General features: G+C 41.6%; 1 protein-coding gene across 2 annotated transcripts in view; it reads right to left on the bottom strand.

Moving 5' to 3' along the window:
• The window catches only part of map1ab (microtubule-associated protein 1Ab), a 96,697-nt gene that overhangs the window by 2,914 nt on the left and 67,035 nt on the right, over positions 1-26,748 (bottom strand). Inside the window, exons 3-6 of one of the 2 annotated variants that reach the window (XM_085359440.1) lie at positions 17,846-17,928; positions 14,994-15,131; positions 9,093-13,130; positions 1,367-9,002 (exon numbers count right to left, since the gene is read on the bottom strand). In XM_085359440.1, the coding sequence (XP_085215566.1) occupies positions 1,367-9,002; positions 9,093-13,130; positions 14,994-15,131; positions 17,846-17,928 (11,895 nt within the window). Of the gene's footprint in view, positions 1-1,366; positions 13,131-14,993; positions 15,132-17,845; positions 17,929-26,748 lie in introns of both variants that reach the window. The other variant, XM_085359439.1, reaches the window with a different exon arrangement.

Genomic DNA, 26,748 nt, shown 5'->3' with positions numbered 1-26,748 from the left:
GATCCGATTGGGACCTGAACATTCTCCATTTTGTTTGAAGTGCTAATGTTATCACCACCTGAGGAGTTATCGCTTGAAGTGATTTTTCTTAGAAAAGCTTTGTAAGTAATGAGTTCTATTGTTATACAATCAACCTTGATGTCACTGTTTTGTGTGCAACAGCCATAGACTTAAAATTCAAGACAAACATAGCCAATAATTTTTCAGCTGTGAAGCCTCAATTTGAGCATTTTTGCCTTTGTCACTTTGGCTTTTTGAAAGCAGATGCTACAGGTCTGACGAAGCTTGCCCTGCTTAATCATTCTTTTTACTCTGATGAAGGCATACAAAATGAAAAATATGAACATCATGTTTCATGGACCCCTTCTGGCCATTATAAATAATACAGGTTAAAGGAACCTTTTCACTGGCATCACTTTTCAGACCCAGAAGCTATTTCCATCAAACAGTAATACAGCAGGTAAATAAGTATTAAAAAAATCATAAATTTTCTAAGAAAAGAGGTGCAGAAAGGCATAGAAAGTCACGACACCTACTGAAATCTATCAGTAATTAGATAATGAGCTCTCTCAAGACCTTAACCTTATTGAAGAGTTGTCCAAGAGCCAAGGAGTACTTGTGGAGCGTTACAGAAAGACCTGGAATCAGCAGGTACAATTGTTTCAAAGAAAACAATAAGTAATGTATTCAACCGCCATGGCCTGTATCATGGCAATGGAGTCACACAAGACTCCATTGCTGAAGAAATGTTAATGCATGTTAAAGCACATTTCAAGTTTGCTGAACAACATTTAGACAAGTCTGTGAAATACTGGAAGGATTCAGTCTGGCTAGGTGAGACCAAAACTGAAGTCTTTAGATGCCACGATATATGGAGATCAAAAGTCACTGCATTTCACCAAAAAACATCATACCAACAGTGAAGTCTGGAGGTGGGAGGTGAAATCTGTTTTTTAGCATACAGTACTGCTTCATATAACAGAAGGAAGGATAAATGGGAAAATGTGCCAAGATATTCTAGGTATAAATCTGCTGCCATCTACCAGGATGATGAAGATGAAACAAGTGAGAACATTTTAGCAAGACTGTGCGTGTGTGGATTGGATGGGCTGTTACTGACGTCTGGTGATAATTTTATGTCAATAGCACCTTTAGAAGTTTCTTTACTTGGAAAATTGGTGACTTGTTCGATGCTTATTTTACCTGCTGTAAATGTGCAAAGTTCTTAAAGTGCTCCTTCTGAATATGCATTACACAGTAAAGTGAAGGTCAAATATCTAGGGGCAATAATGATAATAACAGCTCTCCTGATTAAATTTGGTTTTCCAAAAGCTTAGTGTTACCGAATGTTAATGATTAACCTCACCTGAACTGCTCTTGATGCCATTGACCAAGCCTTTCCCAGGGTTGAGGATCTCGCTCCTTGAACCATGGGTTTCAGACATTTTGATGAGCCTGGAGCTTCTGTCTGTGTCCTTCCTCCTGAGGGAGGCTGATCGCGGCGAGGCAGAGTCCTTAGACTGTTTCACTGGAGTAGAAGACCTCTTCCTGACTTCCCCCTTTCGAGCAGGAGAGGCTGACTTGGGTTTCCCCTTTCTCAGGCCCTTGGTGGTCTTGTGCTCCTTCTTGAGAATTTTCTCTGTACTGCTGTGATCATTGAGAAGAGCCTCTGGATCCACCATGCACACATCTGGGTGAGGTGGGTGGGGTAGAGGGTCCTTCATCGGAGCGGGAAGGGGATCGTGAGTCTTCTGAGATGACCGTGGTGATGAAGGATGGTGGCCACCACCAGCTCCAGATAATTTGTCCACCGGCAGATGCTCAGCATCTTCGTCTGAGTCCAGATTTCCCTCTGCCGTTATTGATGGACACTCCTCAGTTTCTGGAGGGACATCAGAGTCGGACTGTGACGGCAATGACTCGCTCACTGATGTCGGTGGTGTCTCCTCACCAGCTAAAGTCACAGCCAAACCAGATGACATTGCACCAGGCAGCTGGCCTTGTCCCTGTCCGGCATCTCCATGGTGACTCTGAGCATGGTGGCGCCTCTGCTTGTGTGACCTCCTTTTCACAGAGTGCTGCTCTTGATCATCCTCACCCCCTTCCTGGGAGTGGCCACTGCCACAATCAACTTCACCCTCATCACTGGAGAGCTGGTGAGGGCTGGGGTTGATGAAGGATGGAGAAAGTTCGCCTTTGCGATGTTTGTATTCACAGGAGGAGAATCCTGGCGGGGATTCAGAGGAGGAAGTTGCTCCAGTGTTCAAATCCGAAGGGCGATCAGTCTTTACATCTCCTTTGCTGGATGTTTCTGTGTGGTACGTGTCTTTTGAGGTACTGTGGGCACTTGCCATCCACTCCATTCCTTCCTCATCATCATCACCATAACCTGGAGGGGGGGCACTTGGAAAGTCGTCCGGCCTTTGTAGAAGCTCCCAATCAGATATACTGCTCTTTCTCCTTACCTCTAATCTCTCAGACGGCATCTCCAATAAGCTTTTCTCCTCCGCTATTTCGGCCTCCCTTTGTTTCCCATCTTCTACCTTTTCACTCAGTTTGGGATCACAAGTTACTTTTTTCTCCTCTGTGATGTCTTTAATGCTCTTTTCCTCTGGTTTCTTTTCTTCTATTACCTGTTTGAATTCAGTGTCTTTCATTTTGTCTGCCTTTTCATCTTTTTCACTTGATTCTTTTTCTGACACCTTGGCATCATCCTTTAGTGGTGCAGTATCCCCAGCACTCTTTTCTTCTTTTACCTGCGATTGTTTCTCTTTCACCTCTTCTGATTTGGGCAGGTCTGTTACGGCACATGAGGTTTTGGTAGTGTCAGTGTCACTCACCGGAGTGACCGATGCTGCCTGTTGAGCTGTTTCCACCGTTGCATCAGGTTTAGACACAGCGGTTGCAGAGGTAATGGCGACTGTCTTTGTTTCTTCAGAGGATGTTGTACTCTGTGCGACACATGATTCAGTTATCAATGAGAAAGTCTGTTTTTGCTCAGCTACTTGGATTTTTTGACATTCGATACGACACGGTAGGGTGCCATCCTCCATTTCAAGGGTATCAGGTTCCTTCTCTTGGGACTGTTTGTCAGAAGAGTCAGCCCTTTGGAGGGGAGAGACATCAAAGCGTGCTTCTGATGTGGATGAACTCTCCTTAACGTCTCCTGTAGTTTGTAAAAATGGTGCTGTTGTGGATGCTTTTAACACAGGTTCAAGCATATGAAAGCTGTCAGTAGAAGATTTTGCGTCTGGCTTTACAGAACTACTTTGATCTTCTGGCTGCTTGGCAGTAGTAGACAAGCCTGGAGATGATGGTTTGCTCTCTGCAAACTGACTGGGCAAGGACTCTTTTGTTTCAGGTTTTGTCATTACCTCCATGTACTCGTCTCTTTGAAACCCTCCAAAGCAGGAACTTGTTGACGCTGCCGCAGTTGATGGTTCCTCTTTGGCCAAAGATACTTCAGAGGTTGATAATTTATAAGGTTCATCTTTGCCTCCCAGCTTTTGGCTCAGATGGGTAGACCCTGAATATGAATAACTGTACGATGTTGAGGAGTACGTCGAAGCGGAGTATGTTAAGCTTGTGTATGGGCAAGGTGATGAGGTAGAGTCCTCGTGTTTTTCTGTGATACCAGAAGTACGCCTCACATCTTGACTTCCTTCTTGGACATCTCTTTGGCTTAAATACTTATCCTCACTTTGCTGGGAGGCATCTGAGAGCACAAGGGTGTCTTTCCTGTCATCCTTCAATGCTACTCCATTCTCTTCACTGTAGTAACTCTCATACCTACTATGTCCAATATCAGCATAGCTACCTGTTAGCGGTGAGGATGGACTGGACGTAGGCTTTGACATAGAATCAGTTTGGTCTGTTGCCAAAGAGCTGCCAGTTAAGCTACTCGTGGATGTCGGATGACAGGTTTCCTTTGATGAAAGACTTGACTCTGGTGATGGAGACTCTTTATCTTCAACTCCTTTTTTTGATTCTAGTACATCAGATGAAGAAACACCCTCTGCTGACGACAACCTCCTCTTTGTGGATGGCTCAGGGGACAAATGCTTTTTGTCAGTATCCTCTAATTTTATTTCTTCAGTATGTTTGGGTGTAACTGTTGGAGCAACAGAGCTTTCATCTATTTTCTGCGCACACGTGTCTGTTGATGAAGTTGTTCTGCCTTCGTCTTTACTTGCTGCTTCAGGAGGTTTGGATGTGCTTGTATCTCTAGCAGTGGCCTCCTCTTTAATTGGTTTTGGTTCAGGTGCTTTTTTACTTACATCCTGGACTTCTTTATCCACGGCTTTAAAAGCTGAGGCATCATCAGGTGTCATCTTACATACAGTCTCCTCTTTAGTTGAGTCAGGGACCTGTGACTTTTTATTTGAGTCCTCTACCTCTGCTAACCCAGCACTGTCACCAGAGCTACGTCTGCACATTTCCTTCTCAGACTGTTCTCTCGCACCTTTTTCCATATCTATGTCACTTGACTCTTCCTCTTCTTCATCCTCCTCCTCCTCCTCATCTTCATCTTCGTCATCATCAACGTTAAAATCCTCTCCCTCAACAAGTAATCTTTTGTCTATCAGGCTCTCTTTTCCTTCAGCACAACTTAAGGATTTAGATGTAGCAGAACTGCTAACTTCGCTATAATCAGATGCCAAAACATTATCATCAATTTCATGTCCTATAAATGTGGCCGAAGAGGGACTCCTTGAATCACTCGATGCATCCTCTCTCTCTAACACCGATGGCTGCTGAGGTAAAATGTCTTTTTCTGCAGGCGAGTACCGACCAGATGGAGATCCCTCTCTATGGTCGCAGGAGTCAGTTTTGTCTTTGAGTGACTCCTCAGATTTTTCTTTGTCTTTTTCTGTTGCTTCCTTTTCTCTGAATTCTCCAAAAGGTGAAGCAGTACCTGATGCTTGTTCACCAAGATCTGTCTGGCTCCATGAGGGAGAGGGTATTTCTTGTCTTACGCCTGCTGATTGAAGAGCAGCACTGCTGGACTCTAAATCACTTTCTACTGGTGCCTGTGTTTGAAAGGCTGCTGCAGCACCTTCCTTTATGTCATCTTTCTCTTTTTCTGACCTCTCTGGTTTGTCTTCTTTTGGAGTGAAAGAATAGGCCTCAGCAGCTTGAGACATTTTGTTGTCTTGCACCTCTAAAGCTGAAAAGCTTTTGTCAACATATGGTGTGTCTGCCCTTTCTTCTCTCTCACTCTCTTCCTCTTGGCCTTTCTCACGGTCTTCATATCTTGGGGAGTCACTTCGACTGTGGTGGCTGCTTCGCTCGCTCTCTGTGAGGGAAACTGGGCTGTAGTCGACTCTGCTGAATGAGAGAGGTTCTTCTTTGTACTGCTCATCCAGGAGGAACATGGCTCCTCCAGCTTCCGCCTGGCTTGATCTTCTGTTATCATCAATACAGATGTCAGAAGCATGATCAAAACCAAGAGAAACTTCTTGTGAGTCCAAATCGTGATCTCCTGGAATAGGTTTTTCATATGGATCGTACTTAGAGGCGCCAAAGCTGTGCTTCTCGTCTTCAAGCCTTCCACTGACAGTCTCCTCTGTGCTCAGTTTTTCACTTTCCACTTTTGCTGGGCCAGCCGTGCGTCTGACATGTTCAGAATCTTTGTCCAGCATAAAATACGAACAAGGTTGTGATAATCCCGGAGACGCCACCTCTCGTTCTCCTTCCATCTCTCTCTCTGTTTCTTTTACTGGTTTCTCATCCAGTTTTGTCTTCTCTGGAGCACTCTGGATTCCTGAGCTCACCTCAGCTGGTATCTGTTTCTCTTGATGTGGCATTTCCTCCACGCTAGATTGGCTTTCAGTACTTGAAAGTGTGTAGCTCATAGGTTGGCTGTCTGTGCTTGATATTGCTGACAGTGCTGGCTTTTTCTCAGATGAGTCTGACACTGGTTCTGTTTTGGCAGAGGTTGTCTCCTTTGATGTGGGAATATCAAAGGATGGCTCGGGCTTAGCGAGTGGTGCAGGTGTAGCTTCTATTTTTGCAATATTTTTGTCTGCTTCAAGGAAAAGCATGGACTCCTCTTTCCCAAACTCTTTGAAGTCCTCATCCATAGAGGGTTCCTGCATTGTAAGTGTAGGTATAATCACTGTGGGCTGTTGAGATGTAGGTGATTTTGTTTGATCACCCATCTGTACCGTTTGGGTTAAAGGCAAACCTGCAGAAGAGATGTCATGGTCAGATTTTCTAGGCTCCACTGACAAAGGTCTGGAACCTGCTCCTCCCATACAAATGTCTTCATCCTCTTCATCTTCTCTGTCTTCATCAGATGACTGAACCACAAATGCAGGTTTGTACTCTAACTTGGATGCCGATACTTCCTCTCCAGAGAGCACCAGAGCAGGTTGCTTAATGGTTTTGTCCATGTCCTTCTCCTGTAATTCCTCTTTCTCCCATTTCTCCTCTTTGGTGTGGTCTGCATCAGAGACATCTTGTTTTTCCTTCTCTGAGAGCTCATCGGTCTTTACGCTGGCAGAATCCTTTTCTTTAATCATCGTTTCGTCCTCTGCTGTCTCTTTCTTTTCTTCTGTGATGCCTTCAGATTCATATGTGTATTCTTTTTCTTGCTCTTTTTCCATTTTCTGTTCTTTGCTCAGTTCCGCAACATGTGTATCATCTTTTTCTTTTCCCATCTTGTCTTCAACACCAATAATGACCCCTGATTCTATATCTTTTTCTTTTGTATCCTTTAAAATTTGGTCAGGAGATTTACAAACGTCATCTTTTACTGACGTTGCTGCCAAAGAGTCTGGCTGCTTTTCGACTGATGCAGCTCCAAAAATATCCTTATCTGCTTCAGGAAGCTTATCAGAGGTCACTCCATGTTTATCACTAATATCAAAAACATAATCTTTCTTAGTCTTCTCCTCTTCCAAGGGCTGGGTCTGTGAAAGACCTACTAGTTTTCCATCATCTTTCCTAGATTCTGGCTCAAGAGGGGAATCATCTTTTATTTCCTTCTCTTCTTTAGAAACTGTTGGAGTGTACACCTCCTTCTCCGGTTCCTGTTTGATAGATTCTGCATCACAAATGTGATGTTTGACCGTATCGATTGTTTCATCCTTAATGGTTTCAACTTTAGATGGTTCTGTTTTTTTTGCATCTGTGGGTTGCTCGTCAGTGGTGTCGGCTTCTTTCTCTTTTGTTGCATCACCCTTAACAGTTTCTTTATCCTTCAAATCTTCCAAAATAGCTTTGTGGTCATCAGTATCACTCTTCTCCTGCTCTTTAGGCTCCTGCTTTATTTTTTGTTTCTCAGAAATGTCACTTTTTTCCACAACTTTGTCATCCTCAGTGGGTTGAAAGTTGGTATCATCAGTGTCTTTTTCCTTCATCTCCTTTATGGGTGCCCCTTCAGAAATAATCTGTTCATCCTCTTTTTTAATATCTTTATCACAAGTTTCCTCCTTTGGTATTTCTTTTGCCTCTTCCTGGATGAGTTTTACATCTGATGGAGCATCTCTAAGTTCAGCCTCCTTTACCTCGTCTGTGAGGGACTTGACACCAGCTGTGTCTTTGGTTTCCTGCACTATGGAGGGTTTTGCATCAGAAATTACATCTTTAATAGCGTCTGTATCTTTTTCTTCTTTCTTGGTGGGTTCGATAGCAACACTATGATCCTGGATTGTCTCTTCTTCCTTGGACAGTTTGACAGTCAGCATTTCCTCCTCACGTGTCGTCTTCCTTTTTCCTTCTTCTGTGGCTGATTCCACAGCACAAATATCTTTACCATTTTCTCTGTCTTTTTCGTCCTGCGCTGCTGGTGTAGCACCAGCTACAACAATTTCTGTGCTTGTTTTGACAGGAGGAATCTCTTTGCTCATCATTGCATCCTCTTCCTCCATCTTGGCGGGTATGGCAGAAGGAGTTACGTCTTTACTCAATACTTGTTCCTTTTCTTCTTCTACAACTGGTTCGACGGTCTGAAGTGTTTTCTCTGTGTCTGCTTCAGTTGGTGTAGCTGAGAAACTATCGACTTTAGATACGGTCAGGTGATCTTTTTCCATCTCGGTAAGTTTAATGGTGGCAGCATCTTTACTTTCCTCTTGTTGCTTTTCTTCTTCACCTGCTGGTTTAACACCAGAAATTTCATCTATGCTTGTAAGTTTATCTTTTTCTTCTGCCAAGGTAGGTTTAATAGCAGGAGGAGTCTCATCTTTACATATGCCCTCCTTCTTCTCCTCTTCTACAGTGGGTGTGAAGATGTAAGCGTCGTCCATGTTTGTTGTTATATCTTTAGCCAGTTCCCTGGGAGCTGTGGTGTCATCACTCTCTTTTTTGTCCTTCTCTAGCTTTTCTGTGGCTGGTTTAGCCACAGAGTCATCTTTACACACTGTTGCATCCTTTTCTTCTGACTTGGTAAGGCTTGGTGTAATATCCATACTAATCTCTTGCCCCTTTTCTTCTTTTATAGTAATGGCTGATTCATCTTTTTTGCTAATACCGTCTTCTTCTTCTTTGCTGACTTTAGGAACAGTAATGTCAAAAATCTCTTTTTTCTCCTCTTTCTGCTCAACAGTAAAGGGCTTGGCAGCAGAAGAATCTATCTTATCCATCTCTTTTTCCTCTTTATTATCTTTGAAGACTTGACTAGTATCTAATGTTTCAGTCTCCTTTTTCTTCTCCATGAAAGGGAGATCTTCTTCCTTTCCCTCTTTCCCCATGTCTTCCTTCTCAGGCTTGATATCTGAAAGGTGGATTTCTTTGACTTCTTTTTCTTGAATCTTAAAAGTGCTACTATGAAGGGTGTCACTCTTTTCTGTCTCTTCCTTCTCCTCCATCAAAATCTTGCTATCAGACACATCCTCCTTTTTAACCTGTGTCTCCTTAACCTCACCTGTGGTTTTGAGGTCAAAATCATCTTTTTGTGTTTCGTCTTTCTGTTTCTGTTCATCTGTAAGTTTTTTGTCCTCAGGAGCATCAGTTTCTACCTCTACTTCTTGGGCCACTGGGGTGTAGTCTTTTTCTGGCTCCTTGTATTCATCTTTAATATCAACAGTCAATGTGTCCTTAGCCACTTCCTCTTTGACAGGTCTAGCATCAGAAGTATCATCTATCACTGCCTCTTTCTGTGTGTTCTCATCTGTGACAGATTTAATGGCTGAAATGTCTTCCTGAATGACAGATTCCTGCTTCTGTTCTTCCTTGATTTGTTCAGCATGTAAAGTATCATCATTTTCCATTTCCCATTCTGCCTTGATGGTTTTAACTGCAGGTTTATCATCATGATCGTCATCATCTTTCTTGTTATCATCATCATCATCGTCCAGGAAACGACTCTCCCTGTCTGGAAATTTACCTGTTTCAGGCACTTTAGGTTCTTTCTCTGTGAGCCTGTCGTCAGATTCCAGTGAATTGCTCCCTAAAACTGGTAGTTGTACATCTGTTACAGGTTGTGCAACAACAGGTAAAGTTTCTGCCTGTTTTCCTTCATCTTTTGGCGGGAATGAAGCGTCTTTTTCTTGGTCTTTGATCACTGGAGCCTCTTTCATGTCTTTTTCAGATAATTTGTCCAAAGATTTTGCAGATTCTACTTCATGCTGATCTGCTTTCTGTTGATCAACCTCTGTCTCAGTTTTTGCATCATCTTTTGCGCCTTTTTTGTCCTCAGTTGTGGTCACTATATCGCCAAATTCCTCTTGCTTTTGCAGCTCCAAATCAGGGAGCTTCATCTTGTCTTCCACTGGTGACTGACGAAGTGGAGAGTGAGCTGCGCTTGAGGGTCCAGACTGCGGAGGAGAGGCCATTTTCACAGTGACATCATCTGGACTGAAGCAACGCTCTTCGCTCTCTGAAGTCACTGAGTCGGATCCGAAAGGTCTAGTAGGCACAACAGATGAAATGTCTTTAGGTGTAACTGCGTCAATATTTTCCTCTTCAACTGGTAGATGGTCAGGTTTGAGGTCTTGTAGAGACTTTTCAGGTGACCCCGAGCTAGCAACTTTTTCAATGTCTTTCTCTTTACCCTGCAACAATTGGGTTGAAGCGTAGCCCTCTTGGAGTTTTTCAAGTGAAATTTCAACATTAGGAGTTTGGTCTTCTTCCTCCTCCTCCTCCTCCTCCTCCTCTTCCTGAGTATCTACAACCTTAGCTGCCATTTGCACTTCTGCAACAGGAAGTTGTAGATCATCAGATGGAGACTTGGACTGTTTGTCTTCTTCCAAAGAAGGTGGTGAAAGAGTTCCTGCAGAAAGTGGCTGCTCTTTGCCTTGAGTAGAGTCAGGCGGAGTGGACAGGGGACCTGGAGTTTTAGGCGGCTCTTCAGATTGAGGTGCTGCAACGGATGCCACCGACTGATCTTCAGCGATAGATGTAGGAAAGGAGGATATTTTGTCGTACTCTGTTATGGATGTTGCAGAAGATACATGCTCTTCTTCTGCCAGAGGAGCAGTGATGATGTTGGTGAACACCGATACTTGCTCTTGCACACCTGGAATAAAACCTTTCTCTGTCATGGCTGCAGCTTGTATCTCCCTCATGCCGTGGATGTTTACAAATGAACCTGTCTGATCTGGAACAGAGATGTCGTAGGCACCGACGTCATACTGAAGATGTGGTATTCTCTCCTCTGCCTCCTCGTGAATCTCCTCATCAGAGATAGTCTGTTCTGTTTCAGAGTAACCAGGAATAGTTTCATCTTGGATGTAGGACATGGGTTCAGCTGCAGCAGCACCTTGAGCTACTGAGGTTATAGGAGCAGTAGCCCCTCCAACATGTGATAGGTAGCCTTCCTCCTCTTCTTCTTCTTCTTCTTCTTCCACTTTGACCTCAGTCAGAATTTCTGTGGTTTTGCTTTCATCCATATGTTCAGGTTTGATCTCTTCATCAGCTATTACATCTAAATCTTCCACCTCCTCCAGTTCAGCCTTCTCCACTGCCTCCTCCTCTTCCCTTGATGGAATCATCTGTTGCTCCTCTTTAGTCACAACCTTGGCTAAGAGAGTTTCTGACTTCTCCATTTCCTCTAGCTCGTGTTTTCTATCAAATGCTTCATCTTTTGCCTCCTTCCATTTTGACTCATCTTCCTCCTCTCCTATTCCCATGTCTTCTTCCACCTCCTCCTGTATTTTCTTTACAGCAGCTGGGGGCTCTTCCTCTTCTTCCTCATCCTCATCCTGAGTTTGTGCTCCCTCATCTTCAAACCTTTGAGCGTCTTCTAGTTCTCGCTCCTGAGTCACTTCCTTGTCTTCGTCTTTAGCTTCAGCTTTGAGTTCTGCGGCTGGTGCTTCCTTTTCAGGGGACTTTGTTCCAGGTGGGATTTCAGACACTTCTTCGTGTTTTCTTTTCTCTTCCGTTCCTGCTTGCGGCTCAGAAGAGACCTTATTGCTGTCCACCAGCTCTGCTGAAACCGTTTTAACTTGAGTCTTTTTAAGTTCTTCAAACTCCTTGGTGAGGTCTTCAGGTGTGGAGGGAACAGATGTTCCCTCAACAGCTCCATTTTCTACCGGTTCAGGTTGTATAACTTCAGGTTTGGACTCCTCTGCTTTGGGTTCAGCGGGTTCAACCTTCACCGTTTTGCTTTTGCCAGTTTTGGCTTTACTTGACACTTTAGCTTTATGTAATGTCTTCCTTACCTCTGGTGTAAGTGGTTTCAGGTCAGGCTTAGTAATTTTTCTTAGCTCAGGTTTGGATGAGTCCTTCTTCTTGTCATCCTTGAACTTTGCATCCTTCTTGTCATCTTTTTTGGCAGAGTCATCCTTCTTCACTTTCTTGATCTCCTTTTTTTCCTTGTCCTTTTTCTCATCCATCTTTGACACTCTTTCCTTGGAATGTTTTTTCAGTGATTTTTCTTTCATGATTTTTTTCTTCTCTGGCACTTCAGTTTTAGATTTTATAGTCTTAGTGGGCTTTTTCTCCTCTTTTTTCTCTGATATGTTTTCTTTCACAGAGTCACCCTTTGCCTCTGTGGTGGCTGACACATCATCCTGCCCCTCGACTTCTTTCTTTGGGGCCTTTGCAGTGGTCTTCGGAGAGGATTTGAGACTCTCTTTGCTATCCGTTCTTTGTTTTAACTTGGTTTGTTTTATAACAGAGGGAGGAGCTCCTGAGGCAATGTCCTTTTGTGTGGCAACAGGATAGCGCAAGAAGTCAAGGTGCTTTAATTTTTCAAGGCCCTCTAGGATCTTGTTTTGTGGCGCATTCCCGGGGAACAGCACCCTAACAATCTTTTCTGTAGGGCTGGCAGGAAGCCATACAACTAAGGCTGTGACTGAAGTCAGGTAGGGCACAGATATTTCTCCTTCTTTCCCGTTGGGCAGCACAATGCCAGTTTTGGCCTTGCTGTTGCCAGCCCACTTCTGCATTAAAAATTGCATCTCTTTACTGTCTTTGACGGGGTTGAGAATGTACATGTCTAACCGGCCCACTCCCATCTTGTGGAAAAGTGTAATGGGCTCAATGGTGTTGCTGACAACTCGAAAGAGAGGCTCCGGCTTGACGCCGAGTTTGTTAAGGTACTGCAAAGTAAGCGAGGCCTCTTCGATGCTACGTTTCACTTTAAGATTAGATTCTGGCATGCGAAGCTTCTCTGGCACGTTGAAGAACACAACACCTAGTTCAGGAGAAATCAGGTTCTTCATCCAGTCACTATAGTTGGTGGAGCCTTGTGACTGCTCCTCTTCCTGTTCTGCTATCTTCCTTTGAAGAAGCCCATTGATGCCCGGGAGATTGTCAGCGCCGATGTGTGTGAGGAGTATTGAGTCGATGCGGTCTAAGTGGCGGACCAGCTTCCAGAAGCAGGACTTTCGATCGGAGCCTCCATCCACTAAGATGTTGAAGCCATTCACAGCAAAGAGAGCAGAGTCTCCTCTTCCGCCCGGAAAGATGTAGCAGCATGGCTTGGAAAGTTTCAGGAAGCCTCCAGAAGTGGGAGGCTCCAGGAGGTCAAAAGGTGAAGGGACATCGACGGTTTCAGAGACGTACTCTGTGAACTCTGTGACACCCTCCATCTTGGGCAGAACAGGTTCAGGGTTTAGTTTGTATTCAAAGAACTCCCGCAGGGTCTGCTGCTGTCCCAGGGAGCTCCAGCCCACCTCCCCGCGGCAGGACACAGTAAGTGTAGCCTGCTGCTTGGGGGCTGATGTGCCCAGCAATTCACTGACCTGCAAGAAAGGCACACCCAGACATGTCTGAGTCAGTGATCATACGCATAGAAACAACATAAACTCTTATGTCAAGGGAAGAAATGACAAAAATGATATTTCAACTAAACGAACCACCAAAACTGCCTAAATAAATAAATAAATAAATAATACAGAAAATAAAAATAGGCAATTGGGGATTTCAGTTTTTAATTTGATTTTGTATTATTTTTGTGTTGTAATGAGATGCTTAGACAATGACTTGCTTAAAATTATTTAAAACTGAAGGTTCAGCTGTGTGTGCATGTATGCTGCTAATTGAAACAGACGGTAAGTCAGAGCATCCACACGAAAAAGTAAATAGTCCTGACTGACTGCACTATTTTCAGCTAGATTAGCTAAGCGCCGCAGCTCTTCAGCAATCTCCCGACTAAAGGAAGTCATTTCTGCTGTGAGCCTGGCATTGATCAACAAAGGTGACACCATGGCACACTTTGAATGACAAGCCCTCATTTCCATAATGCAGAAATGCAAAAAGTGTAAAAAGAAATAAATAAACATCTAAGGAAGCAAACAGGAAACAAAGTGAAGGGTAAATAATTAGCAAACAAATACATTATAAAATACTTTATAATTAAAGTGAACTTATGATAAAACAAAGGCAAATAAATATAGAAGTAAATTATACAGATTTTTTAAATATAAATTAATAGACGACTTTATTTATTTATAGTGCTTTTTATTTAATAATCGATTGACTTATTTCTTCTTCCTCTTCTTTCGGCTGTTCCCTTTACGGGTGTCCTGTCACACTGCATGTCCTCCTTCATTACATCCATGAAGCTCTTCTAAGGTCTTCCTCTTTTCCTTCTACCTGTAAACTTCATCTTCAACATCCTTTGTCTGCACATGTCCAAATTACCGCAGCCTTGTGTCTCTAACTTTGTCTCCAAGCCGCTCAATCTGAAACGTCTCTCTCATTTCTAATCTTGTTCATCCAGGTACTACCCAATGAATATCTTAAGATTTTCAACTGCCACATCCAGCTTGGCCTCCTGTCTTTTCTTCAGTGTCACCATCTCCACACCATGCTTCATAGCAGGTCCCACTATCATCTCAATAAACCTCCCCTCTCACTCTTGCTGCTATCCGTCTGTCACAAATCACCCCTGACACTCGTTTCCACCCATCCAGTACCACAGTTCTTCTCTTGGCACCCTATCGTCTGCTTTCACTAGACCTCTAGTCCTTCTGTCTCCATCACCCTAACTTGCTGCACATCCTTTTCCTCTTCCTTACTGTACAGCCTAACATACAACTCACTACAAGCCTTTCTTTTTGTCACTTCTTTACACCTAGTCTCACTACTTTCTTCATCTCCCTAACTATCCGACTTTGTTTTGTTTTTTTGCTAATCTTTTCCTTTAACTTACTTCCTCATTCCACCACCAAGTCTTCTTCCTCTGTCCAGAAGATCATACACATCAAACACCTTCTTCACCTCTACAGCTGTGTTTTCCCAGTCATCTGGTAACTCGTCCCTACTACCCAGAGCCTGTCTGAACTCCTCTCTGAACTCTGTGCAACACCCTTCTATCTCACTTAATTAACATATTTATTTGTTTAATTTAATTTTGCGAGCTTTGATCTTTTTTAAAAACTGAACGTTTAGAAAGTTGGGACAGGAATACTTTCAATTCTCATCATCTTTTGTGAAATATACAGTTATACATATTGTTTGTCTTTGTAGTCATTTTACAACTGATAAAAATTTGCATTTGTCCTTTGAGAGTAAACAGTTTTTAACCACACACATAACTGTGAATGCAAAATCTGAATGTTGTTATTCGTTTCATTATTACCAAAGAACAGTAGATGGCTTACCCCAGGATCAGTAAAGACACGTGAAAAGGTCTGGGAGGTGAAAACACCAGTTTGAAGGAGGAGGGCACCGTGATCTGAGCTCTGCCCACTCAAGACCAGAAGCTTGTGTCCTGCTGAGTCTGTGACTAAAGACTGGATCTGGGACACACACAGAGGAACAAAGGACAGAGAGGGACAGAGGACAGTTAAAGGGGAGCCAACACAGCCAAGATAGATAGAGAAATACCTGCATTAGTGATAAATAAAGATTCACTTAAACTGTGTCAAGGTTAACAAGATTAAACATTAATGGCCTGATTTTTTTCACGCTTCTTTCCTTTCAAAAGGGACAAAAAGATAATGCCGAATACTTGATTTAAGCAACTGAAATAATTTATTTTGTGTCATAGAAAGTCATAGAAACAACTCAAATTTGTGTGCAATAAAGAGATGAACGTAACTGAGGAAAATGACATGGAATAAAGAATTTGAATTAAGTGTATTCGTGGCCTCACCACTATGCTTTAGCTTTGCCCCAGAACCTTTGTACTTATTCTACCAATTGGGAACTCTAAAGCAGTCATAACCTCGCCAATTCCACACTACATTTGGGTAAACATGTAATATGGCTTAACATCTGTGGAAAGGTCTGCCATTTAAAAAAGGACTTTTAAGAAGAAAACAATCTCCATCTGTTAGCATAGTTTAATTTCAACATAGTTGTTAACATACATCTGCTCAAACATGTCTGAAAACCATCTGAGCACAATGAAAGCAGAAACCTCTGGAGCTGAAAACAAAATGTGACGCTGGTTCCAGAACATAGCTAATCCCCAAAGACTCCCATGTTAAAATGTCCGACTTTACTGCAATAAAAAACTGGCAAGGTTGAAATTTTTTTAAGCGGAGTAAGGGGAGTGGTCATATTGACACGTGTCAGCAGAACAAGCACAAATGCAAATGTCGCTGATTGTGTGTCTGCTAAGCGTCATCTCTGCTAAATGGTGTCGCTGAACTGGAACTCTGTTTTGTGCATTTTTGGAGCCCTTTTAATGGAATTATCAGACAAATAATGTGGCTTCATAGATGCTGACTGCTAACTAAGTTTGCTTGCACTGGCTGGTAGCTTAGGGCTTCATCTTCTCGTCCATATATAGTAACTTCTGCCTCCAAAAACATAGGGCAGCCAAACTAGTCGGTGAAATCACAGTGGGTACATCCATATTTTACATCACCTATGGTTCTGATAAACTATGGAAGGAATAGTAACAGCTAAAACCTAAACCAGAAGAAGTTAAAAAGTTCATGAATGTCATTATCCTCAAAGAGGTTTTCCATAAAATGGTAAATGGCCTGCATTTGTATAGCGCTTTTCTAGTCCCTAAGGACCCCAAAGCGCTTCACACTACATTCAGTCATTCACCCATTCACACACTGGCGATAGCAAGCTACATTGTAGTGTTACGATTCGATGTTGTCAGTGTTTTGTTTTAGGCGTGACTGTTATGTGTTTCCTGTTTTACTTTGAAGGTCTGTCTTATCTCAGTGTGTTCAGATTACGCTTCGTTGTCTCGTCAGTTCTGATTTGCCCCAGCGAAGATGGACGAAGGCCGGACAGGCCCCTCGGACCCTCCAGCGAAGACAGACGGAAGGCCGAAGCGGTCCCTCGGACCCTCCAGCGAAGACGGACGAAGGCCGGACAGGCCCCTCGGACCCTCCAGCGAAGACAGACGGAAGGCCGAAGCGGTCCCTCGGACCCTCCAGCGAAGACGGACGAAGGCCGGACAGGCCCCTCGGACCCTTCAGCGAAGACAGACGAAGGCTGAAGTGGTCCCTCCCTCGGACCCTCCAGCGAAGCCAGACGGAAGGCTGAAGCGGTCCCTCCCTCGGACCCTCCAGCGAATGGATGAGACCCCATTTATGTTACACCCCAGCCCAGGGAACCGGCGTGCGACATAAGGAAAATAAAAATAAGGAAAAATGCCCCCCCACTCCCTGCTCTTAAGGAGGACGAACCAACAAAAAACAGCTACCATGGATTTCACAACAGCCAGTCAGTTTATTGAGTCCCAAAAGGTAGCAGGCATCAGGGTGAGCATGGCCAAAACAACAAACAAAAACTCTAGAAATTAAATGCAGCTGGCTTACCTTCACAGAAAACCCCAAACAAAAATTACAGGTGTCTTACCTGCCTCCCTAACCAAAAACAGGAGAAAAGGTTCCCAAAGAAAAATGGCTTCTCACCCCTACAGCTACCGAGTAAAAACAGTATAGACAACTATTTACATCTATATACAACAAACTATTTACAACACAGGGGGAAATCACGACCATGACAAACTGAAACACAGGGCTTAAATACATAGAGGGAGCAATCAGGGAATGGACAACAGGAGGGAAACACAGCTGGGGCAAATCAGAACTGACGAGACAAGGAAGCGTAAACTGAACACACTGAGATAAGACAGACCTTCAAAGTAAAACAGGAAACACATAACAGTCATGCCTAAAACAAAACACTGACAACATCGAATCGTAACAGTAGCCATAGCTGCCCTGGGGTGCACTGACAGAGGCGAGGCTGCCGGACACTGGCGCCACCAGTAGGCTTAGGTTAGTATCTTGCCTAAGGATATTTGACATGCAGCCAGGAGGCAGCCTGGGATCGAACCACCGACCTTCTGATTAGTGGCTGACCTGCTCTGCCACCTGAGCTACAGCCACCCCCCCATAGTTATAAAGGAAAGTTAGGTAAAATAATTAGGTAAAATAGGACTGCTAAACACAGATGAACTCACTATAAGCATCTCCTTTTCTCACATCAATAAACGTAAACCAGCAAAGAACAGCAATTCAGAACATGCTGCTCTTACCTCTGATAAAACAGTGCCTTCTGAAGGGTTGACGAGCACTACGGTCTCTAAGACATCACTCCTGTGGTGGAGAGTCCTTTGTCCTGAAAGAGAAGATGGAAAACCTTTTAAAAATTTTTTTTAATGTAACAAATCTGAAGAAAGGTTATGGAGGCCCGAAAGGTCGAATGAGGTAAACGACTTGATCGAAACTGCTGGCAGACATTCAGCCATCTGGTTTGAAGACATCCTGTTTGGATTGCATCCAGACCTGATCTGGAAAACCTCTTTGAGTCAGAGAGATTTACTGTACTGCATTCTCCACTATATGTGGGGCAGTCCCTTTATAGAGACAGGCAACCCACTTGTGCATCAATGCAAGAGCAAAAGTTGGAATAAGAAAGAGGTCACAAATGTCTGTTGGGTGAAGTTTAAAATTAAAGCCTCAAGATTTTATTCGTTGTTTCTCTGCGCTCGTCTTTCCTCCCTTCGTTCTCTCCTCACCACAACCTGGTGAGGGAGATGGCTCCCCTCCCTCAGGCTGGTTTTGCTGGAGGTTTATTCCCATTAAAAGGGAGTTCTCCCCTTTTTTCTGCAAAGTTCTCGATTAAAGGGAACTGCTGGGTCATAAGCTTGCTGTATGCAAGTTGCGCTAGGATGGCTAACACCATTTTATGCAGTGCATTACAGAACTTGGGAACAATGTCCGTAAATTGGACATCATTTTTCTCTATTTTTTTGACTGAATAGAAACAGTATTTGGACATGGATTGAAAGTAAACACTAACGCACTTATACATAGAGGACATAAAACAAGCGAAACGCAAGAAAATTGAAAACACTTCCTTACATTTTTTTGTGCATTTAAATTTTTGATATTATGTGTCTCCCCCAAAAGTACACCACAAATTAAAAGTTAGGTTTTATCTCACTTATTAACAGAGAAACAATCAACACTTTAAATTCAAAGATTTAAAACAGCAGCAGCATGTCAGAGTCATGTCATGTTTAGCTAGAAACAAGCCACTACAACAGAGGCTGCTGTCCCATTTTGGAGAGCTCAGCCTAGAGTTTATATTTTAGTTAATGTGCAAAAGTTACATATGGCAAAATTCCTATAGCTGCACAGGGAGTCTATGGAGATGCTGAGATCTCTGTTGCACTGATGTTGATCACAGTCAGCTTGACTATAGTATGAGTTACAAAATCTTTACATGGATGATGAGCAAAATATTGTTTTATATTCGTGCAGATCATTTCATCAAAAGTCTTTGAGTGAATGGGAATGAATGACACAGGGACAGCGGTCAGCTTCCCTGCGTTCTCGTCTAATGTGTTAGGCTGAGGTCTGGCATTTTGTTAGCAACTGACAGCTCTACTCACATGATTGGTAACCAATGTATTGTTTATGTAGTACTAGGTGACCAATCCAGGGCAGGGCTTTTAGAAAGGTCTAGACAGGAGCTAAACGTACAGTATGTAAAAACAAAATGACATTTTAAACATTAACATTTAAAATAAAATAAAAAAAACACTTACTTACTAAATGAGCATAAAAATGGGAACTATCATATTTGTTATATTATGTACATTACTCATTTTAGAGGTGGTGTTAAGCTTTTAATTCCCCTTTGTTTCAGTGCAAATTAGATATCTCAGAGCTCTATTAATAGGAGGATCTCAGTGACTCCACCATCCGCCGGGATCTTCAGTGCATCCCCCGAGTTTGCAGAACTTTGCCTTCCTCTTTGCGATCTGTCACGTGTTTTCCATGAAAAGACTAATGTAAATCACTGCCAGCTTACAATCACTGCCATGCTGCAAAAAGAACAGCATTAAGAAAAAACAAAGTACTGTTAAGATGCAGAGGAGTTTGAATGAAACAAGTAATTTAATACATTAAAGAGAAGCTCTGAAATTATTCCACTTGAATATCAATAATGCAATCAGTGTGATATTAAGTCTAGACCATCTGTGATCACAGGAAGAAGCACTCAAATATTATATTGCACACAATAATCACAGACATATTATCTGTTTTCAGCTGATCTGATTCATCCATTTATATCCTTTTTTTTGTACCAAATGATATTAGTATAATTTTGAAAAAAAGAGTGAGCTGAACTGAATCATTTTGTATTCAACCACATTTTTCTCTTTTCTACAAATCATCTGTGACATTTTCAGAAAATGTCAAGAGTTATTTTCTCTCCTCACAGTGATTCTACCTATTCTGAGATCATGAACTCTTTCACACAGGTGATCTTTTTGTGGTGCGTCATAAGAACTAAAAGCTGCATATCACGTTTTCAATAACAATAACAATGGTTCAACGTAGAGTTAATAAACGTTATATTCTAATTAAGCTCCCACAGTTTTAACACCAAAAACCACAGCATATATACTACTATTATCAAGGAGAAGACAGGCTCTCTGGATATTTACATTAAATTACAGATGTTGGTTGTTACTTCAGGAAGTGAACAATGAACTTTCAGACGGTCTAATTGCTTCTTTTTGATTCAAATGTTGTGGTTCATTAGGAGTTACACAGGGATATGGTTGATGGTTTTTGATATCACCATTTCATAAACACAATATCCTTTTTTTATATTTGATTTATGTCATTTGAGAGTAATAATTGTGTTTAAATTACTGGCACACGTACGTCAGCTTAATCTCTCTTCTGAGTGGTCTTGGAAACAAAAGCGTTTGGACTTCTTTAAGTTTCTTGAAGATGTTTCCTCTCTCATCCGAGAAGCTTCTTCAGTTCACCTCTGAGTGAATGTTGGAATGTCTGAGGTATTTTTTTTACATGTAATTTATGTGCATAATTTAATAAACGAATACATGCCCATGCTACGATATTGGTTGACCTGTTCTTGGAACTGGATAAATGCAAAAACTGAGTCATTTTAGCCCATTGCTAGGTGGTTGCTAGGGAAAATGATGACATCATGCTATCTGATATAGATGAGACCCTTATAGATACTGTGATTTTTAGTTATCATCTATTTCCATTTTTAGTCATGTTGATATATTAAATTGTGTCAGTGTCCTTATATAGAGCCCTTAAAACTGGCTAGTTTAAAGTAGCTATACAAATAAACAAGACTTCTGCTTGCATTTAGCATTCATTATGTTTTGATTCGTTTTAGCATTTTAAGCTAATTGTTATTGTTCATTAAGCTCTCCTGTTACTGGTGCATTAAACTACAAACAGGAAATGTGAGCTAGCAATACTACTACCATAGTGAAAGACTATTTTCATCCAAAACCTCTTGCATCTTGACTGATTTATCACAACTAAGGATGCAAACAGTTTAAATTATGAAACCCATGTGAACCTATAAAGTGGATTTATTTTCATATTGCAATGTATTCTTCATAAGGCAGCATTCTGCCAGCATCATTCAACCAAATTAGAAGATGTGGCTCCCTCTGTTGATGTTACCATAGGAACACACTGCAGACCAATAGAAAGCAACGATTTCTAATCAACTGACAGCTTCATAGGGTGAGTGGCGATGAGAGGTCACTGAAGGATTTAACTGAAGAACGACACCCCTTGCTGGGACAGCAGTCAGAAGTTCTAACACTCCAGCAGATCTGCCCACAGACGCGTCCGGTTTCACAGCACGATGACTAAGCTGCGAGGGTGAGCCATGATTTGCAAGTTTGCTTTGATACTTTAATCCCTGGCAAGAGCAAAACGCAACACCGAGCAGCCTCGTCGATATGGACAATAGAGACGCTGGAACCACAAAGCTGCAGGATGAATTTGTTAATTTGCTCTCACAAGAACGAGGCCCATACACTTGGTGCTTTCCTTTGACCTCCAGGTGAAGCAGATGAGGAGAGACTCCATTAGCTGCTGCCGATGGCTGCCCGCAAGCTGATTGTTCGCTGACACTGCAGACTGGTACGACAAGATACTACAACAACAAAGACACTCTCTGTCAGTGTGAAATGCTGATGTTTCTCCTCGGGGTCACAGCACATCAACAAGCCTCTCAGAGGGCTCGCTGTCACTGCAGGATGAGATTTCTCAGACCACGTCACCTTTACTCCTAATTACTGCTAATGGGGATAATTCTGTGTAGGTGACAGTGGTGCACTGGCAGGTTAAAAGGCCCTCCAACACTCAACTTTTAGCATTTTGTTATTATGTAATTCAGGTGAAGACCCCTCCCCTCTTATGTTTTAACCCTCTCAGGCCCGAATTAATTTTTTTGCTGCTAATGCACAACCAAGTCCTGCAGTGGTACTTCTGAGTAAAAAAAACTCATAAAATATGTATGTGGGATAATCAGGTTGTTAGGTCTTAACTGTTGCAAATCTGCAACGTCTGCCTGGAGAGGGTTAAGGGGATTTAATTAAAAGAAAATGAATTTCAAACAACATTTATAATCATTTCATATTTGGAGGTATTTTTTTTAAGATGATAAACATTTTTTAAAGCTGTCCATATAAGAAAATGTGCAGCTATTTTTTGTTTTAACTATAAAAAATATAAGATTTGGGTGGTATAAACTGGAAAACCTGCGAATGGGGTACAGCAGCAGAAGACACCAGGTCGCTCCTTTCCGCTGAGAACAAAAAACTGATGCTACAGTTCATAGAGGCTCACCGAAACTTGACAACAGACTGGAACTGGTGCCAGGTCTCATGAGTCTGATTTTTTTTTCTTTATGTTAGAATCAACAACATGAAAGAATAGATCCATCCTTCCTTGTGTCAACAGTTTATGCTGGAGGTGGTATAATGATGTGTGGGATGTTTTCCTGGAACACGGCCTCTTAGTACCAACTCAGTATTGTTTAAGATTACAGCCTGCCTGAGTATTGTCTTCCTTAGTCGTCTTTCAGTGACTGCCTCTGTCACAAAGCTCAAATCAGCTCAAACTAGTTTCTTGAACGTGACAGTGAGATCACTGCTTTAAAATGGCCTCCACTGCCACCAGATATCACTTCAGTAGAGCACCTTTGGGATGTGATGCTGGGAGATTTGGATCATAAATGTAGGGCCAACAAATCTGCAACAGATGTTATCATGTCAACATGAATCAAAGTCTCTGAGGAATGTTTCCACAACCTTGTTGAGTCTATGACATGAAGACATTAAGGTAATCTTAATGCGCTAGACTTAACATACAGACATGCACAAGATAAATGTAAAAAATGTAAAACAAGTAGCAGGCAGAGGAGTTTAGATGGTTGTAGGCAAGTGAAGGTTAGGGCACCGAGTTAGTCATCCCTCCTACTGAGGAGCTGGAACATCAGTAATGAAAATTTCTTGTCCTTTAAAAAGACAAGGTATTACTACTACTGCACTATACCAAGTCACTGTTTTATCATTATCTTTATTTATTTATGTTTTTACTTTTTAACCCAATGTGTCCTAATACATGCTGTTTCTCTGTGAATTATAAAAATTCTCTTCACATACACAGTGAAACAACCGGGTCAGCATCATTATATTCCTGTCTCCAAAATAATGATGTAAGCTACATTATGAGCCAAGGACATAATGTATTTCCATAGTGTCATCTGTATCTGTCTGAACATGGGATACATCAATGCATCAGCAGGACTTCTTCAAATAAGATGAAACTGACCAATGGCAGTGGCCAATTTAGCAATGGATAAATGACTAAATCTGAATGAAACCGTTATAATAACGATCGTTTTGTTTCACAGTAAAAAAAAAAAAAAAAAGGGTAATACATAAAAACAAAATAAACACACACAAAAAAGAAATATTGTGAATAATGCTGTCCCAGCTTCCACAGCTATCCAGCCTGTAGTTCACTCCAAAACCACAAATACCAGCATGTTGCTGTACATTCAGGGCATACCATTTACCTTCAGGACAATGTTGGTGTTCTTCATCTAACCTCAGTTTTTCTTTGTACACAGGCAGGCTCAGACCCAGACACCTCGACATTCAACACAAAATGTCAGCTTGCTCCTTTATTTTCTATCCTGTCCTAACTTTTAATTCATTGTCCTGTCATGTACTTATTGTTTTACTTTTGTTTCTCCTCTGTGTGCTTGTCCGTGTCTCCTGTTTTGCAGTTTTAAAACCTCCCAAAATGAAGCTTTTACGTTCAGTTGGGTAGATGTGATCTCTTACATTCTGCCTCTATTCCTCCTGGTGATTCAGGCTATTCCTGAAGCTCTATTTTCTCCCACACTTCTGATTTCCCACGCTGTCAGAATCACCTCATTCTCAATTTCAGCATCACTACTCTTGTCCAGCGAACTTTCTGCCTACGCTCTCCGAGCCAATCAGCACCCACTCCCTGTTCTTTAAATTCATTCTGCGGTAACTCTGCCTTTGATCTATTTTGTATCCATTCTCATCTCATCCAGGTTGTTCAGGACATCCATCATTGATTAATGAGCTCTTCTTATAGAAACTGCTGTTGTCAAAAAGACAAAAGTGTTACACTGATCGGCCACGTGGACTACGAATCTGCAGGACAGTGACAAATGACAAAGTCATGTGCAAGTCCTGCCAAAGTTTCTCACTTATCTAATGAACATGATCAGCATAAAGAAAGCTGTCAAATGCTGGTGGATTTTTCAGTGGTTTAAATTAACACACAATTAACACATATATAAATCAAAATATCCAACTTTCAAGAATTTTCAAGCATTTCCATGTATTTAAAGAAACTAAAGGTAAAAAAAAAAAGGTTAATGACAAACATCATTGTTCATATCAGCCTTTTAACCCAGTGCCCTGTGATAAATTCCTATTGTAATAAATAATGAGACATTTACTGGAAATTACAGCCCGGTGATGTGAGTCAGCCTTGTGGGTCTCAGTACACCGAGAACCAAACAGTGCGAAGCTAAAGGCTCCTCAGGCAGGCCAGCGTCTGCTCCACAGCTTAAATGTGTTTGTTTAAAGAGCCCTATTGAAGACAGCAATGTTCAGCCAAGTTGCCCTCATCTATTCATCCTTGTGGCTTTCTTTTACTGGCATTGCAGCCAGCGAGGAGGCATCATCCTATCACATAAAGTGACGTCCAAGCAAAGGCAGTGAAATGAAGACTCGCGCTGTTCAGACTGGCTGATTTTCACTTTTTTTTTTAAAATTTTTAAATAACTCATATCTCTGCAGAGGCTTTACTGCTTTTAGAAGGTCCCGGCTTTCCGTCTGAGCTGAATTTGTCTTAAGTACTAATGACATACTCGTATCAAATCAGCGCTCAGGCTTTGTGATGTGTCTGCGATTTTAACATCAAAGCAGTGCATTAGAATATCATTGTCACAGATTTTACTAAGTCCACAACAAAGACTGCAGCCAAAGATAAATCTTCCTATTTGTTAGCAGTCGCTTGGTGAGTGTCGAAACTGCAAAGCACAGTTATTTTTTTTAAACAAGAGCAATTATTTTTTTTATCATATATAGTGTAACAACGGTGGCCAAATGTAAAATAATAATAATAATAATAATAATGATAAAGTCAAGTAATCCCCATTAACCAAAAGGTTCAGGCTTCAGGCTGCTCTAAACTCAGTTGGTTTTATATAATGATAATGAGAGTGGATACATGTTGTCACCTCTGGCACGCAGAAGCCCCGCCTAACACAGTGGATGAATTGAGAGACTGCTCCAGGGCTATAATTAAGGATTATTATAAACAGTGAGTCATGCAAAGCTACTCAGTCTGAGCATAAAACTATGGAGATGAAAATGAGCAGATATTGAAGGAAATATTCAAGGAAAGCCTTTCTCCTTGGTGGCCGTTCTACTTAATCATCTGTTAAGCTTCTTTTTAGGTAGACAGTTTAGATGATGCCACCATTGTTAAAAAAAAATCATCTTAATAATCATTTAAAACAATCAAATACAGATAGACTGACCGATGTTGTTTTTATTTCACATTTTACAATGTTACTATTTTACATTTGACTATTTTACTAAAACTGGCCTATTCTTTAAAACGATATATTAGAAGTATAGCCAGTAATGAACAAGATTGTACATTTTATTGTATTTGGTGATTTTTTGTGTTGTTTTTTTTTTAATTATACCTTATCTAGCATTGTCTTTTAACTTATTTTGTTTCTATATTTTTACTTTATTATTACTAGGCTGCTTTATTTGATGTTTCATCTTTGATTGTTAACTGCTGCACATTATTTGTTTTGTTTCATTACATTTCGCTCCATCTGATTATCCGATTGTCACCGTTAATTGCACTAACCTGCAAGAAAGGTGTTAGACAAAGAGTTTGATTAACTAAATTGAAACTCTGCTCTGAGGTTTTTTTTTTGGTTTTTTTGGTTCTTTTAAACAGCAAATACGTCGCAGGGCCAAAGTATTCAAAAATAAAGTTTCCTTTCTTATGAAAACTTTGTGATTACTTGCAGCATCTGGGTACAGTGGTTAATATTCAAATAGGAGCACATTAATTCAGCAACTTCATATTTTTTGACAATGTGTGACAACAGTGTCTCTAAATAAACAATCCATTGAGTGGATTTTGCTTAGAGGGCTCACTGCAAGGTGCAAATCTGTTAAACTTCTGTTTTTCCCTATGTTTGTTCCTTGTTTCACCCTGAACTTCAAAACTGTTACATATAAATTTCATCAGTTCAAAGAAGTACTCGGTAATCCATCGGAGACATTCGTGCTAACACATGTCTGCAGTGGTCCATCTTCTTGACAAAAATAACTCTGGCAGCAGGTTCCATGCTGGGTGTCATCTGTCCTGCTTCCATCGGTTGAGTTTGGGGATCTTGGGAGATGTGAACTCTTCGCTTCCCCTCAGTTTTTGCACGACTCTGCATGTCAGGCCCAGAGGAAGGAAGGTCATTTGTTAGACAGGACTCAGTGTTTCAGCTCTCGACTCTCTCTTCTCAGCTGACCTGCTTGATATAAATATCCACGTCTGAACTCCCAAAATG

Source organism: Diplotaxodon limnothrissa, linkage group LG7 (genome assembly GCF_057381915.1).
Source record: "Diplotaxodon limnothrissa isolate DT_005_m linkage group LG7, D_limnothrissa_male_GT1.1, whole genome shotgun sequence".
NCBI lineage: Eukaryota > Metazoa > Chordata > Actinopteri > Cichliformes > Cichlidae > Diplotaxodon > Diplotaxodon limnothrissa.
This window is presented reverse-complemented; position numbering and strand designations above follow the sequence as displayed.